The sequence below is a fragment of the Chaetodon auriga genome, chromosome 16, assembly GCF_051107435.1.
Source record: "Chaetodon auriga isolate fChaAug3 chromosome 16, fChaAug3.hap1, whole genome shotgun sequence".
NCBI lineage: Eukaryota > Metazoa > Chordata > Actinopteri > Chaetodontiformes > Chaetodontidae > Chaetodon > Chaetodon auriga.
Window position 1 is genome coordinate 11,148,628 of NC_135089.1, and position 12,956 is coordinate 11,161,583.

Here is a 12,956-nt window from a genome sequence, read left to right on the forward strand (position 1 = left end):
CATGGTCCTGGCCTTGTTCACCAGGGAGGCTGTGAGAAGACTGCAGAGGGCGAGTGTCTGTGGGAAAATGTTGCCAGACAACACGGGGGTATGCGACAGCAAGGGCAAGCTAATATGGTCTGTGGACAAAAAGGGAATATACGACTTGTTGAGACAGACGGTCAGAGCTGCGTTCTTGTCATTTCCACGTGCATCACAACTGCAGATTTGATGCTTTCCTCTTTGCTATGATCGGTATTATAGCCTTTAGTCACCATTAAACTTCTTCACATGACTTGGATCCTTTGGCTTGTTTCAACTGTGCATGTTGCTGGTTTAGGTTTTATTTACCCTTTTGTGTCATTACTGTTTTTATTCATGCTACCAGCATGGCCCTGATGTGCCAGGTCTCACCTATTGGAGGGATTGTCGTGACATTTTGTACAGACATACATGTTCCCCAGAGGATGAATCATACTGACTTTGGTGACTTTTTCTGTCGTGACGCCATGAGGTTGACTTTTGTGTTTTAGAGAAAACTGTCAACAGCTATTGGATGGATTGCAGTGAAAATTGGTACACAGCTTCATGTTATCATCCATCAAAACTTTCATTTGTCCAAAATGAAAATTTGTGCAAAACTAACAACATTCCCATGAGTCTCAGCTATACTTTGTGTTTAGTGCTAATTAGCCAACATTAACACACTAATATAAGAATTGGGTCAAAGTACTATAGACTTTTCTTTACCTTTTGAAGCTCACTGGTTTCATTTTCCATCATTAACATGATTTTACTTATTATGGCAGCTGTGTACTCATATCACATATCTTCGTAGTTTCATGCTGATGATGATAGTAATGTCGTGGGTGTACGTGGGACTGGAGACGATCATGTTTGTTTTATAACATTATTTTTGATTATCTTGATTTTGCTGTACTTTATAACATATTTACTGTCTGCGAATGCCCATCTTTTCATGTCTATAAACCATTGAAAAACACGACTGAGCCATCTCAAGGAGCTTACCCCCCAATGTAAAATTTAAAAATAAACTCCTTTATATTTGATGAGATTTCAAATTTCCGGGAAACTTCTGTTTTTCCAGAATACACTTCATGCTAAAACAATAACAGAACTGACATCAGGTGTGGTATTAGAGTTTATTACATTGATAGAACAGTGATTATTTGGAGTGTTACAAGGTGCATGTCCACCAGTACAGCAGTCGCTAAAGATAACTTCACTTAAAGGTTATTAGAGGTATGTCCACATCACAAAACTCATGCTGAATAATTCACTGCATCTCTATCTGCTTCTGACCCTCTGGTTTGGTGGGTGCATACAGGAAGTGCTTCTCTGTTCATGTTAACAGAGCTCCACCGTGTGGACAGATGGGGAAGTCCACAGAGATACACATTATATGACTATATGGCTGTTAAGATAGTTTTTACATTATAAGAGATGGGTATTATTAAAAGACAAAACAAATGAACAGGCTGAGCAACAAGTGCACAATGAAACTCTAATTCCCTGTGTTTAGGAGTTATTCACCTGCATTTTCCAATATTTTCCATAACCAGTAACCTCCACGTTCTCCCTGACTCCCCAATCTAACGTGAACCCATGAGCGGCCGCAGCCAGCCAAGGTAGCGGGACACTTTCTGGAAGATGTACCCTTTGGTGCAGTCGGCCTCTGCTGGCCGGCTGACCACCCCAGTGAGGAAGAACACATCCCTGTACAGGGTGAGCAGGGGGCTGCCGGAGCTCATGGAGCAGTCGGCATTGGTTCGCGGAGTGGTGCATCCCATTTTATTGGTCATCAGATTGGGGTAAGTCTCCACACACTGAGGGAGGCCTTTGTAGGCCAGTTGGTTAAGGGTGAGCGAGTCCTGGAAAGAAGATCCCTGACTGGGTTCTTTCCAGCCAGTGACGATTGCTGGCAACTCCCCCGACATCAGGACGCTCTCTGCGAAGTCTCTTTCTGGCAGACAGGCAGCAATCACGTCTTTCTTAAAAATGATGCGGTCGTGGAGCTCAATCACAGCCAGGTCGTTTTCAGCGCGACCTGCCACGTAGCGCGGGTGCTCGTGAACTACTTTTACAGACAGCGTCTGCTCTCCAGCGTCATAGCTGGTGCTGCGCTTGCCTGAGGAGGTGCAGGTAAAGAGAAGACATACAACATGATGGTGCTTCTCTAGATCATGCTCACATACTAACATGCACAGCTGCAATCATTAGTCGATAAGTTCATTGACAAAAATCACTCTCCAACTACTTTCATAATTGAATAATCATTTCAGTCATTGCCAAACACTTTCTTGCTGCAGCCTCTCAAATGTGATGATTTGAATCTGATCTGTGACTGATGGTATGTGATAGTAAACTGAATATATGAGAAAGTGCAGATCTAACTGTCATTAAATGTCTTTTCTTTTACATTGTGTTAGCAGTAGTGGTGGCACAGGTGTTTTATCTACTCACCAACAGACACCTGGAAGGTGTCGTATTTGCTGGCACACATTGCTGAAGTCAAGACCAGGTTCTCCTTCAGAATGACGCCGCTGCAGAAACCTGTGGACTGTGAACTCTTCAGGAGAGCCTGCGAACAACATGATGCGCCCAGCGACATGATTTACAGCAATACCGACGTAAAGGGAAGAAACACTTTGTCGTGACCTGTAATGTGTCACGGTTTGAGTGCATGCGCTCCCACCTGCCAGGGACACTCTGAAGAGCTACAGCTGAGGCCTTCAAAGTTGCTGCGCACATTGCTGGCCAGTCTGTCGTTCCACCGTGTCAGACTGTTCACCTTACCGCAGGGGAACGTGACTGAGAGAAGAACATGAGATGATTGCTTTCTGTCACTGAATTATTTCTCAAGTGTGTTGTTAATCAGAAAAGCTCTGTTTCGTCTCAGCCGGCTGGAGGGCGTGTCTGTGTCTGACTGACAGCAGCTGGCAGGCTGAGCTGAGTGTTTCTCCTTACCTACATCTGAACCACTCCTTATGCCCGACCCCAACTAGTTGTCTTCTGAGACGCTTAACCTCACCCCAACAGTCCTCTCTGCTACGCCTAACAATACCCTAACCTTTGCCCCAACTCCAACCACGGAGGGGGTGCAACGTGGGAACGTCATTTAAATTCAAAGGGGGAACAGACTTCAGCGCAAGACCTGCAGTGGCTGGCGTAGCATCTTGCAAGCCATACGCAGACGGTTTTTATCAACAGCGAGAGACCAAATGGCATCTGTACAGAGCACAGTAACATTTGCAGGGAATGTTTATTGTGCTGCAGCTGAGCAGCTAATTAGCCTGAAAAGTGATGTCAGAGTTGCACTTTTCCCCAGTGCAAGTTTGTTTGGTGTAGCATACATTGGGGTCACAGAGGTTAGCATCAGTTTCTCTGAAAAATAATTAACCAACGATGTGTGAAAAACAATTACCGCTGTTCTGACAGTATATTCAGGATCCTCAAAGGCTCTTCTATCCACCACAAAAAAGATTTTTAACCTGTTTACCAAGTTTCCACGGTGTTCCCTATGCAGGTTTGTTTTAATGCAGAGTCAAAACTTGGAAAACTGGTTCAAAATCTTTTTTATCTTTCAGCAGATGGAGTATTTTTCATCCCCATATTCAGAGAAGTCTTCAGGGATTCTGGAAGTAAGTCAGAACAGCTGTAATTTGTTTTTAAACAGCCGTCTGTGGTTTCAAACATCACCCGTTAATTGTCTTTTAGAGAAACTGATGGTTACCCTCTGTGACTTGAATGTATGCTAATAAATGAGAGGCACCAACTGGGGCTGGGCTTAGCTGGGCGAGCTAAGGTGCAAGCTAACTTCCATTTGTAAGTTTGTTAAGAAGGAGACTTTCGCAGGAAAGCTAATGTGGGTTGTTGTTCTGAAAAAAAAAAGGCTAATTTAATGCAAATAATAGTTGCTGTCATTACATCGAAATTATAAATTTCTCCCATTGTTGTTTGTGTTTTATTCGCCAATGAGAACAAATGATGTGATTTACAGAGCAGACATGTATGTTGCAGCAGGAAAAGAACAAACAGACGCACCTGCAGGCTCACACTTGTTCCTGTCCGAGCGGCTGAGCTTCCATCCTTGCGCGCAGGAGCACTCGTACGACGTGTAGCCTGGTTTACAGAACTGGGAGCAGCCCTTGTTCTTTTCCAGGGTGCACAGAGTCACGTCTGCATCGTGGAAACAGAAAGGCAAGGCTGTAGCACTCCAAACACACACCAAATGGGACAATAATAATGGCGACATCTGCTCCTCACCGTTTTCACAGTGCACCCCTGTGAAACCCGACTTGCAGACGCAGTCGTAGCCTCCCACGCTGTCCGAACACATGGCTCCATTTCTGCAGGGCTTCTCTGCACACTGGTCTCCATCTAAACACAGACAGCAAATCTATGAGTACATGTAATGTGCTACTAATGGACGATCATTTTATAAAGCACTTACCAACATAGACAGCCCAGAAGATATCCTGCAAAAAAACATATGCAGGATAAGTGCTCGGCTAAAGCTGCAGAGCGAAATGAAAGAGGAGCCACTCAGGAGGTTAGAGTTAACAGTGCAATGCTGGAGCTCACCGTGCGGTACGAGTCCTGGAAGAAACCTCTGGCCTGCTCGTAGGTGCACACTTTCTCCATGCAAATCTGCTCCAGGCTGGAAGCCGGAGCTGAGCTACTGCCGTCAGTGTTCCTCTTCTGACGGGTGATCAGCGAGCTCGCCTGCTGCTTGTCCAAGAACACTAGAGGAACAGTTCACGTGTCAGCTGGTTCATCCACAACACTTCAACTACTACTACACACTTCAGTCTTTTTATTATTAGTCTTTTTATTTTGTTACTTATCAAGTAGTTGACTGACAGGAAAAAAAGGTAAATATTTTTATGAGTGGGAAGTTGCCTTTCAAGCAAAAATGCCCTGAATTCTCTATTTCCAGCTTCTCAAATGTGAGTCTTTGATGCTTTTCTTTTTGTTTTGTTTTGGAGTGTTTGCAAAATAGTGACGTTTTACAAACCAACAATTAAATGGAAAATTAATTATGTCTGAATGATGAATAAATAAACAGGGCGGTAATCATCATGAACATAATCTAATCTTTCTTATCCAATAACATAGGACAGGCTGTATGATCCTGCCTTAAAATAGAGCAGAAGATACAAAACTGGAACCAATGAACAGAGCTAAGCTAAACTAACTATGCAGCATCTCCTCCAGTGAGACTAAAGCTCCTTTTTGATAAACGCTGCAGCTCTTAAACACACAGCATCCACTCGGTGCTTTCTTCCTTTCTCATGCAGAGGACAGACTCTGACCTCCGGCCCTCTCACCTGACTGGGAGGTGTGGACGGCGGACACAGCGCCCGCCAGCAGACACAGCAGAGCGGCACATGTGGCCGAGGAGTGCATGGTGACACTGAAGAGAGGTCTGACTCAAGTTTTCGGTGATGGATCGTGAACTAGACAAGCAGATGACAGACATGATGATTAAAAAAAAAGACAGTGAAATGCTATTGTTTCTTTTTGGCAGCAGTTGCCTCACGCATCTATGGCACCACAATAAAATTCACAAATATGGTTTGGTCATTAAAAAAACATTCATTAGCAAAGACAATCATACTGAGAAACAGTCTGATAACTGATGGATTAAAGGAAGGAATCCGATAATTAATTGTCCATTAAAGATTTAAGGGCTCATTAGCTAAATAATTACTCTCTGCTTACACTTTGTGTCAGGGCCCGTCATTTCCCAAAGCGTGCAGCCATGTTTTAGCTTCTGCAGTATTTAATAGAAGTCTCTCAATGATCAAAATAAACGTGGTTTTTATTTGTTGTTGTTGTCTTAACATGGTGTTTATCTGTATGTTTCATGCTTTGATATATGTAATATGGCTATGCAGTTCAAACGTCAAGAGCAGTTTGATCATTCCGCTTGTGATTTGGCATTTTCGGATCAATAATGATATGATAAAACTAATTTATAAAACTATTTTCTATGTGCTTTGGAAAGTTAATTCACACCTCCCAGTCCCAATTACATGTAATACCAGGTCGCAAATGTGATTGAATCCGTATTATTATTATCATTATTATGTTTTGTCTGTTAGATCATTTATGAGGATCCAGTAAATGACCTCATACATCATCGGTGACTGTGCAGTTTTTCTGCAGCAGCCCATTGCTGCCATATTGGTCGGCCTTGTAAACAACATGCATGCACAATGCACACACACCCTGAAGGCCTCTTGTATAATCTGATGTAGGTTTCCATCAGCTCAGAGCACAGTGTGTTTATTTTCAGGTTAGAGAGCCTGCGCTTCCTGTCTGTGCAGCTTTCACCAGCCAGGTAGCATTAGCTCATCTGATGCTACAAAACAAAGATCCACAACAACTGTAAGGCATCCTGCGTGCAGCACGAGTTATCCGGATGCTGCTATACTGTTACACATCCAGAAGCCATTAAAACAATCCGAAAGCCGTCTCTGTTTTCAAAGCGGGGGTCCTGCAGACCAACGTGGGTCTGTGTACAAAATAACAACAGTCGGTACCTACCGCTCCGGACAGGATGACGGTTCCGCTCCGGCCTGGTCCTCAAACGCACCGCAGCCTCCCGGACGGATCGGGCCTATCGATCCAAGATAACGGATGATGACCACATCCGAGCGTACTCACCCACCCATCCACCCACCTCTCAATGTTTACCGCCTGTGCTGCGTGTAATGACAGAGAAAAGCCGGTGGGGGGCGCCGTAACACAGAGCTGGCTGTCACTGTGCAGGAGAGGGTGTTTCCCTGCAGGGTCAGTCTCACACAGCCTGCAAGACTGCTGCAAGTTGAGTTTAAAGAGCTGTTTAGTAAAAATCCCAGGCTCAAAGAGAGGGGAAACCAACAAGAAAGTACTCAGAATTTGTACTTAAAATTAACAATACCATATAAATGCAAGTCATGCATTCAATATTGGTAAAAATGTACAAGTATCAGCATCAAAATATACTTAAAGCACCAAAAGTCAATGTACTCATTATGGATTATGGACTCAGGATTGCCCGTTTCAGAATAATTTGTATCATGTTAGTTATTAGTTATTAAAGTTATTAAACCTATTAAATGCATGCACCAGAGTAAAAAGTATGATATTGTCCTTTTAAATGCAGTGAGGTAGAGTTATACAGTAGCATAAAATGGAAATGCTAAAGTACCTAAAAGTTGTACATAAGTACTGTATTTGGGTAAATGTATTTAGTTACTTTTCACCATTGCAAGATAAGATAAGATAAGATAAGATGGCGCTTTGCTCATCCCAAAGAACATGTCCAAGATGCTCAGTTCAGTATTCAGAGTATACATACGCATAATACATTAAAATATACATATACTAAAATAAAACAGAGTCAATTAAAAGTAAGATGATATAAAGTCCAAAGTCAGTGGTGGATCATATACAAACCTCTCAGATGGCTTCATTACAACATCTGTGTGGGGCCCAAAAAGGTAAGATTATCCAACATTTGACAAAAAAAAAACAAACAAGAAAAGTCTCTCTGTATTGTTGGTATTTGTGCTGTTACTTATGTAAAGGATCTGAATACTTCTTCCTCCACTGTCCAAAGCATAAACGAAGGTGAAACGTGGGACGAACGCAAACATTGTCTATATTTCATATATTTACAGTGTTTACTTCAAGGACCAGGAAGAGAGCATTATTAGTCTGGAACCTCCTTCCTAATCTGTGGTCTGCATTCACCATCTATATGTGTATTTGTGCAGAAGTAAACGCGTATGTGGCCAGAAAAGCAGCGCTACATGATGCACCCAGGCGCACACATGCATTTAAAAAAAAGATTTAGGACCATCACTGCTCAGCAGTGCCATCAGAATCAGGAGCACCTCTGATGTGCACACTTGATCAAACAAAATGGGATGCAATCTGCTGTGATCAATAGGAGAAGCCTCACTGCAAACAAATACACATCAGTCTAGACAACAGCAAACAGCAAACGACCAGATTGGGGCTCTACACAAATCAGCTAAAGCAGACGAGTGAAAATCAAAGTGGACAGGAGGATTAGATAGAAACTGTTGAGAAAGTGAGAACAGAGAGGCCGTGGCAAGGTCTCTGCCAAAGTGCACAACGAAGAACATTCTTACGACTCATATCGACAGCAAAAATGAAAGCTGCAAGATGAATGAAACATTTAGTGGAGTCAGGAGGAGTTATGAGCCACTAATTCAGACTTGTTGCATACTTAGTGTCAAACTTTGTGGTAACGATGACACGCACAAAGACAAGAGCCACTGAAACTGGGTCATCGAGGCTATGCTTCCCAAAACCAAAGATCCTCCTGTGTGGCCTTATTTCAGTGGGACTGTTTGTGAGAGCAATGTAATTTGCAGACAGGGCCGTGGGGCTTTAGTCTCAGCTGCAGCCGTGTTAAACGTCTCCATTTCCCAAGTCTAATAACAGAGGTATTATAAGAGCCTGCTCGGACCAGCTGGTTCCCTGGTGCTGGACAGGGGCAGGAGCTGGACTGCCCAGTCCAGGGAGACTCACCCGGGGGTGCGGAGAGCCTGCCCCGGCCTGCAGAGCTGCAGCAAGATGTGTAAATGATTACGCTTGTGATAATTTCCCTTGTGATTGTGGTTTGAGGTGAAATGCAGAGTTGTTGAGTGCATGCATGTGTTCATACATGTGCATGTAATACGTTGACTCTGTGGGCGTGTATGACAGAGCATGTACTGTACAGGCTGGCTTGCAAACAGCAGCGGTGGAAAGCTCTGCATATCTCCCACAGTCATCCATCTCTTTCTCTCAGTTATGTTTTATTCAACATCCCCTCTCATATTGTCTCCCACCTTCTCTCTCTCTCTCTCTCTCTCTCTCTCTCTCTCTCTCTTTTTCTCTCTCTCATTTCTTCCCTCTCCTCTCGTGACGGCTGTAATTTGAAGGGGGGCAGGAAAGAAAGAGCGGAGCGGAGCTCACGTGTGACCTCGCTGACCCGTTCCTCTTCAAATCCAGGGTACAATTTTACAGGAACCCTTAACAAACAGCTCAGCCATCACAGAAGGCATCTATAATTAATGCCACCTGATACTCGACAACTTTCTGATGGATATATCAGGCTGGAGACGTAATCCCCGGGACTCCCTTCATGTTGGAGTCTTGATTATTCTCCTTGCATCTTACCTCCTCTGCTTTTCATTACTGGTGTTATTTACTTGTTAGTCATGCTAGCAGCACCACTATTGGATGGACTGCCATTAAATTTTGCACTCATGACCTCCAGAGGATGAATTGCAATGATGTTGTTGAGCACGTGGCTTTTCATCATGCACCATCATCAGGTCTAATTTATGACCAAATACCCCAACTAATAATATTCCCATCAGCCTCAGCTGTAGGCTACTTTGTGTTTTGTCCTAATTAGCAAGTGCTTTCAAGTAAGCATTTAGCTCAAAGCACAGCTGTAAACTGCTATCTTGTTTCCCGTTCTGCACTCATGTCACATCCTCATTTTCTCTACCTTTCTTAAGGCTTGACTGAGGAAATAAATTGACTAATGCACTAAGATGGTACAACAAGGAAAACATTATACCTGCTAAGCACAAAAGCGTTGTCAATGTGCACATCAGCATGCTGAAGTTAGCAATGGATTTGAGCAGAAGCACAGGCTTACAAACCGTCGCCCTGACTGTAGTTTTGTTCCCATATGTTGTCATTTTTACTGTGTCACATCCAGATATTCAGTGATTCTCATATGCAAGCATCACACACATAAAGGGCAAGATCAGTATCAGCTCTGTTCTGCTTCATAACCAACCATAAATGTGAACATGGCACATGTTGGTGGCATTTGAAGCGATGACACGTGTTTGGTTTTGCACGTTTGAACATGTTCACATGTGATTGTTCGGTTTGGTGAGGATGTGACAGTGTGAGGTCCCTGGACAATGTCTGTAATGATGATGTAATGGATTAATAACACACACACACACATACACACACACACACACACACACACACACACACACACACACACACACACACACCTGACCTGCACAGACCGTCCTTACCACTGATCCTAAACACATACATCACCACAGGAAGAAATGAGGTCAGGTGGGGTTATGTGCACACTGCAGGACTAACAATACACAAAAACCATCACCTGCCCTGGTTTGGTTTGCCACAATATAGCTTCACATCAAAAATACCCTCACACATGTACAGTATGTCCTACATTGAATCCAACTACAAACAACAATCACCACACAACACAATCACGCCTATATCAAAGCGCCAAAGATTGGGTGTAATCGAATTTGTGTGACAAGGACCAATGATGATGTTGTATTAAGTACTGGAGAGCAGGCAGGCACTACCCCTGTGGGGGTCTTTCACAGTTATGCTAGCTACTCTTGAAGAATCACCTTCCTCTGTCCCACATTTCTCCGTGATCAATTCATGTCAGCTGGCCATGTTTTATTTAACACTTAATCGCGGCGCTCCCCTCCCTACGTCCCCTGCAGCTCATTTGTTCACACAAAGGAGAATTAAGAGCACGCGACTGCCTCTTTCCACTCTTCTCGCCTGCCTTCCCTCTTTTCTTTCACTTTCCTACATCTGATTCAAGTGGCATTCAACAGAAGCAGGCCAGCCACTCTTGTACAGTTCCTGTAATTAATTCTTCCTTTCATCCAGGGCTCTCCATCTGATGGGCAGAGGAGGCTCAAGATGCCGTAATTGAAGCTGCAAGCAGGTGTTAAGATGCTCCTGATCCGCTTTTGTGATCCACTGCTTTCCACAAGCTCAGTGACTCATGTTATTCTCACCCACAAAAAAACTCTCTCTTCTTTCTCTCTTTCTTTGTGTGAAACTCTTTAATCTCGTCTGCCCTCAGGTCTGTGTCACAGCCACATGTGCTACCTTTTAAATGATGTACTGTATCTCTCTCAGACAGCAGAGCAGAGTGTGGTTGTGTTTCCTCAGACCTGTGGAGAGGTGGCGTAGGCCTTGATTGTGCTGAAGAGGCACAGAGAGAGCAGAAACACAGCTGACAGCTCTCTAAATGGACATGATGTTTCACTTTACTCATGTCAAAGCTGCTCTCATGTCTGCTCTCTGCACATATAGCAACTCCTAAAAGCCCATGCTGCTGCACAGGCCACGTGCAGAGGCTCATTACAGGCAGGCTGGAGTAGAAAACAAACCTACCTTTCTCAAGCTCACAGCCATGGATAACAAAGAATACAGTAATGTGATAAAATTACGTATAGATAAAGGCAGATAAAACATACCTAATCCTAAATGTTTAATGTACAGAGGAATAGTAATTATTTTCAATATTTTACTTAGAAAATACATTAAATATTTAAGATTAGCTATGTTTGATCCATCTTCATCTATATGTTACATTATTACATTACTGTATTATGTTAGTTTTTCATCCTTATAGGACAATACAAGTCTTCTATACTGTATCCATTAGTGAAATGGATTATACCATCATGTAATTTATTTTTCCTTTCCTTTCCGTTAAAACCTTCCATAAATATGGAAGGTTTCAATGGTCAAAACTTAATATTTAAGTACATAAATAATCATTTAATTGAAGGCTTAAATAAATGAATAAATAAAAAAAACATATAATTGTATGCTAAATAAATACATAATTCAATATCAAAATGCTTAAATAAATGGATAATTATGTAATTTAATGATTAAGTCTCATCATAAATAAATAAATCGCAAATTTGGTGACAGCATGTGTTAACTGCATAAATTTTTCAAATGCATTAAATATTTCAAATTAATTTAAAACTTGACACATTAATTCTAACAGCATTAATAAATAAGTAAACCTGGCTTGCCCTCTATGATAGCTGATTCTGCACTTCATCTTGCTGGTCCCTCGCTTCTAATCCAATTTAACTTTAATTTACATGATGCCGCTCTGCCCCATTCGCCTCTTAATGATGCACTCTGACACTCTAAACAGCTTTGGATATGCAGCACGTAATTTGCCCTCAGTCGGATCTAAAAGAGCACAGAAATTGGCATTTGCTTCCATCTGTTCAGCTACAGCCGACATATTTACCAATGTAGCACACAAGATTTCATTGCACTGCTTGCTGCCATCTTGAATTTGGCAAAAGCAGCAGATTCAATTTCAACCACCAGTTGCAGCGCCTCCTTTTGATAAATGAATTTGAAAGATATATTTGTTTTGCTGCAGAAAGTTGTGTATAAATGAAGGTATAGGTAAATAAATAGATAAACCAATCAATAAATGGATAAATATATGAATGAATATAGAAATATGCAAATGTGTAAATATATAAATAAATAGATTTTTAAACTCTCATTTTATTTGTGAATTATTTATATATTTATGGTTACAATTAAGCACTAAATTACACAATTATTCATCTATTACTTTATTTAAGCATTTTGTTATAGAATTAGACATTTATTCATTCATTTAAGCATTTAATTATCTAATTAAATATGTATTTAATATATTTAGTTTTGGCCCTTTAAACCTTGTGCACCATGGGGGGACCAGCTCCAAATCCTGTTTGTCCCAAAAAATAGATTAAACATGAGTTTTGATTAGTTATAATCTAATAAAACATTACAATTAGAGTAGAATACTGGAGGGCACGCCCACCGTGACCACCTACACCCTGGTTTTCTTCCTCTACATCCAGGTGTATGATCAGGGAGTGGTCTAAGGTGGCCTGGGCCATCCTGAAATCTGATTGGCCACCTCTTTATCCTAAACTGTTATTGGCTATCTGCCCAGTCAGAGGCGGGGCCTTAGTTCATATTTTATTGTTGCATTGTAGATTTGAAGTTTTTGCACAAGTTTGTCAGTCCAATATTTCATCTCCACAGGCTTATTTCTCAGAGGACTCAGAGTGAAGTATGGAAGCTTTATATCACATTTCTTTGGTGCC

General features: G+C 42.1%; 1 protein-coding gene across 3 annotated transcripts; it reads right to left on the reverse strand.

Moving 5' to 3' along the window:
- Nucleotides 1-1,128: 1,128 nt before the first annotated feature.
- On the reverse strand, nt 1,129-6,867 carry proza (protein Z, vitamin K-dependent plasma glycoprotein a). Of its 3 annotated transcripts, none has more exons than XM_076752381.1 (9): nt 6,553-6,867; nt 5,331-5,459; nt 4,585-4,745; nt 4,454-4,478; nt 4,267-4,380; nt 4,045-4,179; nt 2,696-2,811; nt 2,464-2,581; nt 1,129-2,128 (listed from the first exon to the last, which is right to left on the reverse strand). In XM_076752381.1, the coding sequence occupies exons 2-9, from the start codon at nt 5,407-5,409 to the stop codon at nt 1,593-1,595; spliced, it is 1,284 nt and encodes a 427-aa protein (XP_076608496.1). In that variant the 5' UTR covers nt 5,410-5,459; nt 6,553-6,867; the 3' UTR covers nt 1,129-1,592. The 3 variants fall into 3 exon arrangements, with proteins under 3 accessions (XP_076608496.1, XP_076608495.1, XP_076608494.1); XM_076752380.1 differs by having other exon boundaries at nt 1,129-2,142; nt 2,481-2,581; nt 5,316-5,459; nt 6,553-6,704; XM_076752379.1 differs by having other exon boundaries at nt 5,316-5,459; nt 6,553-6,704.
- Between the last annotated feature and the right edge of the window lie 6,089 nt (nt 6,868-12,956).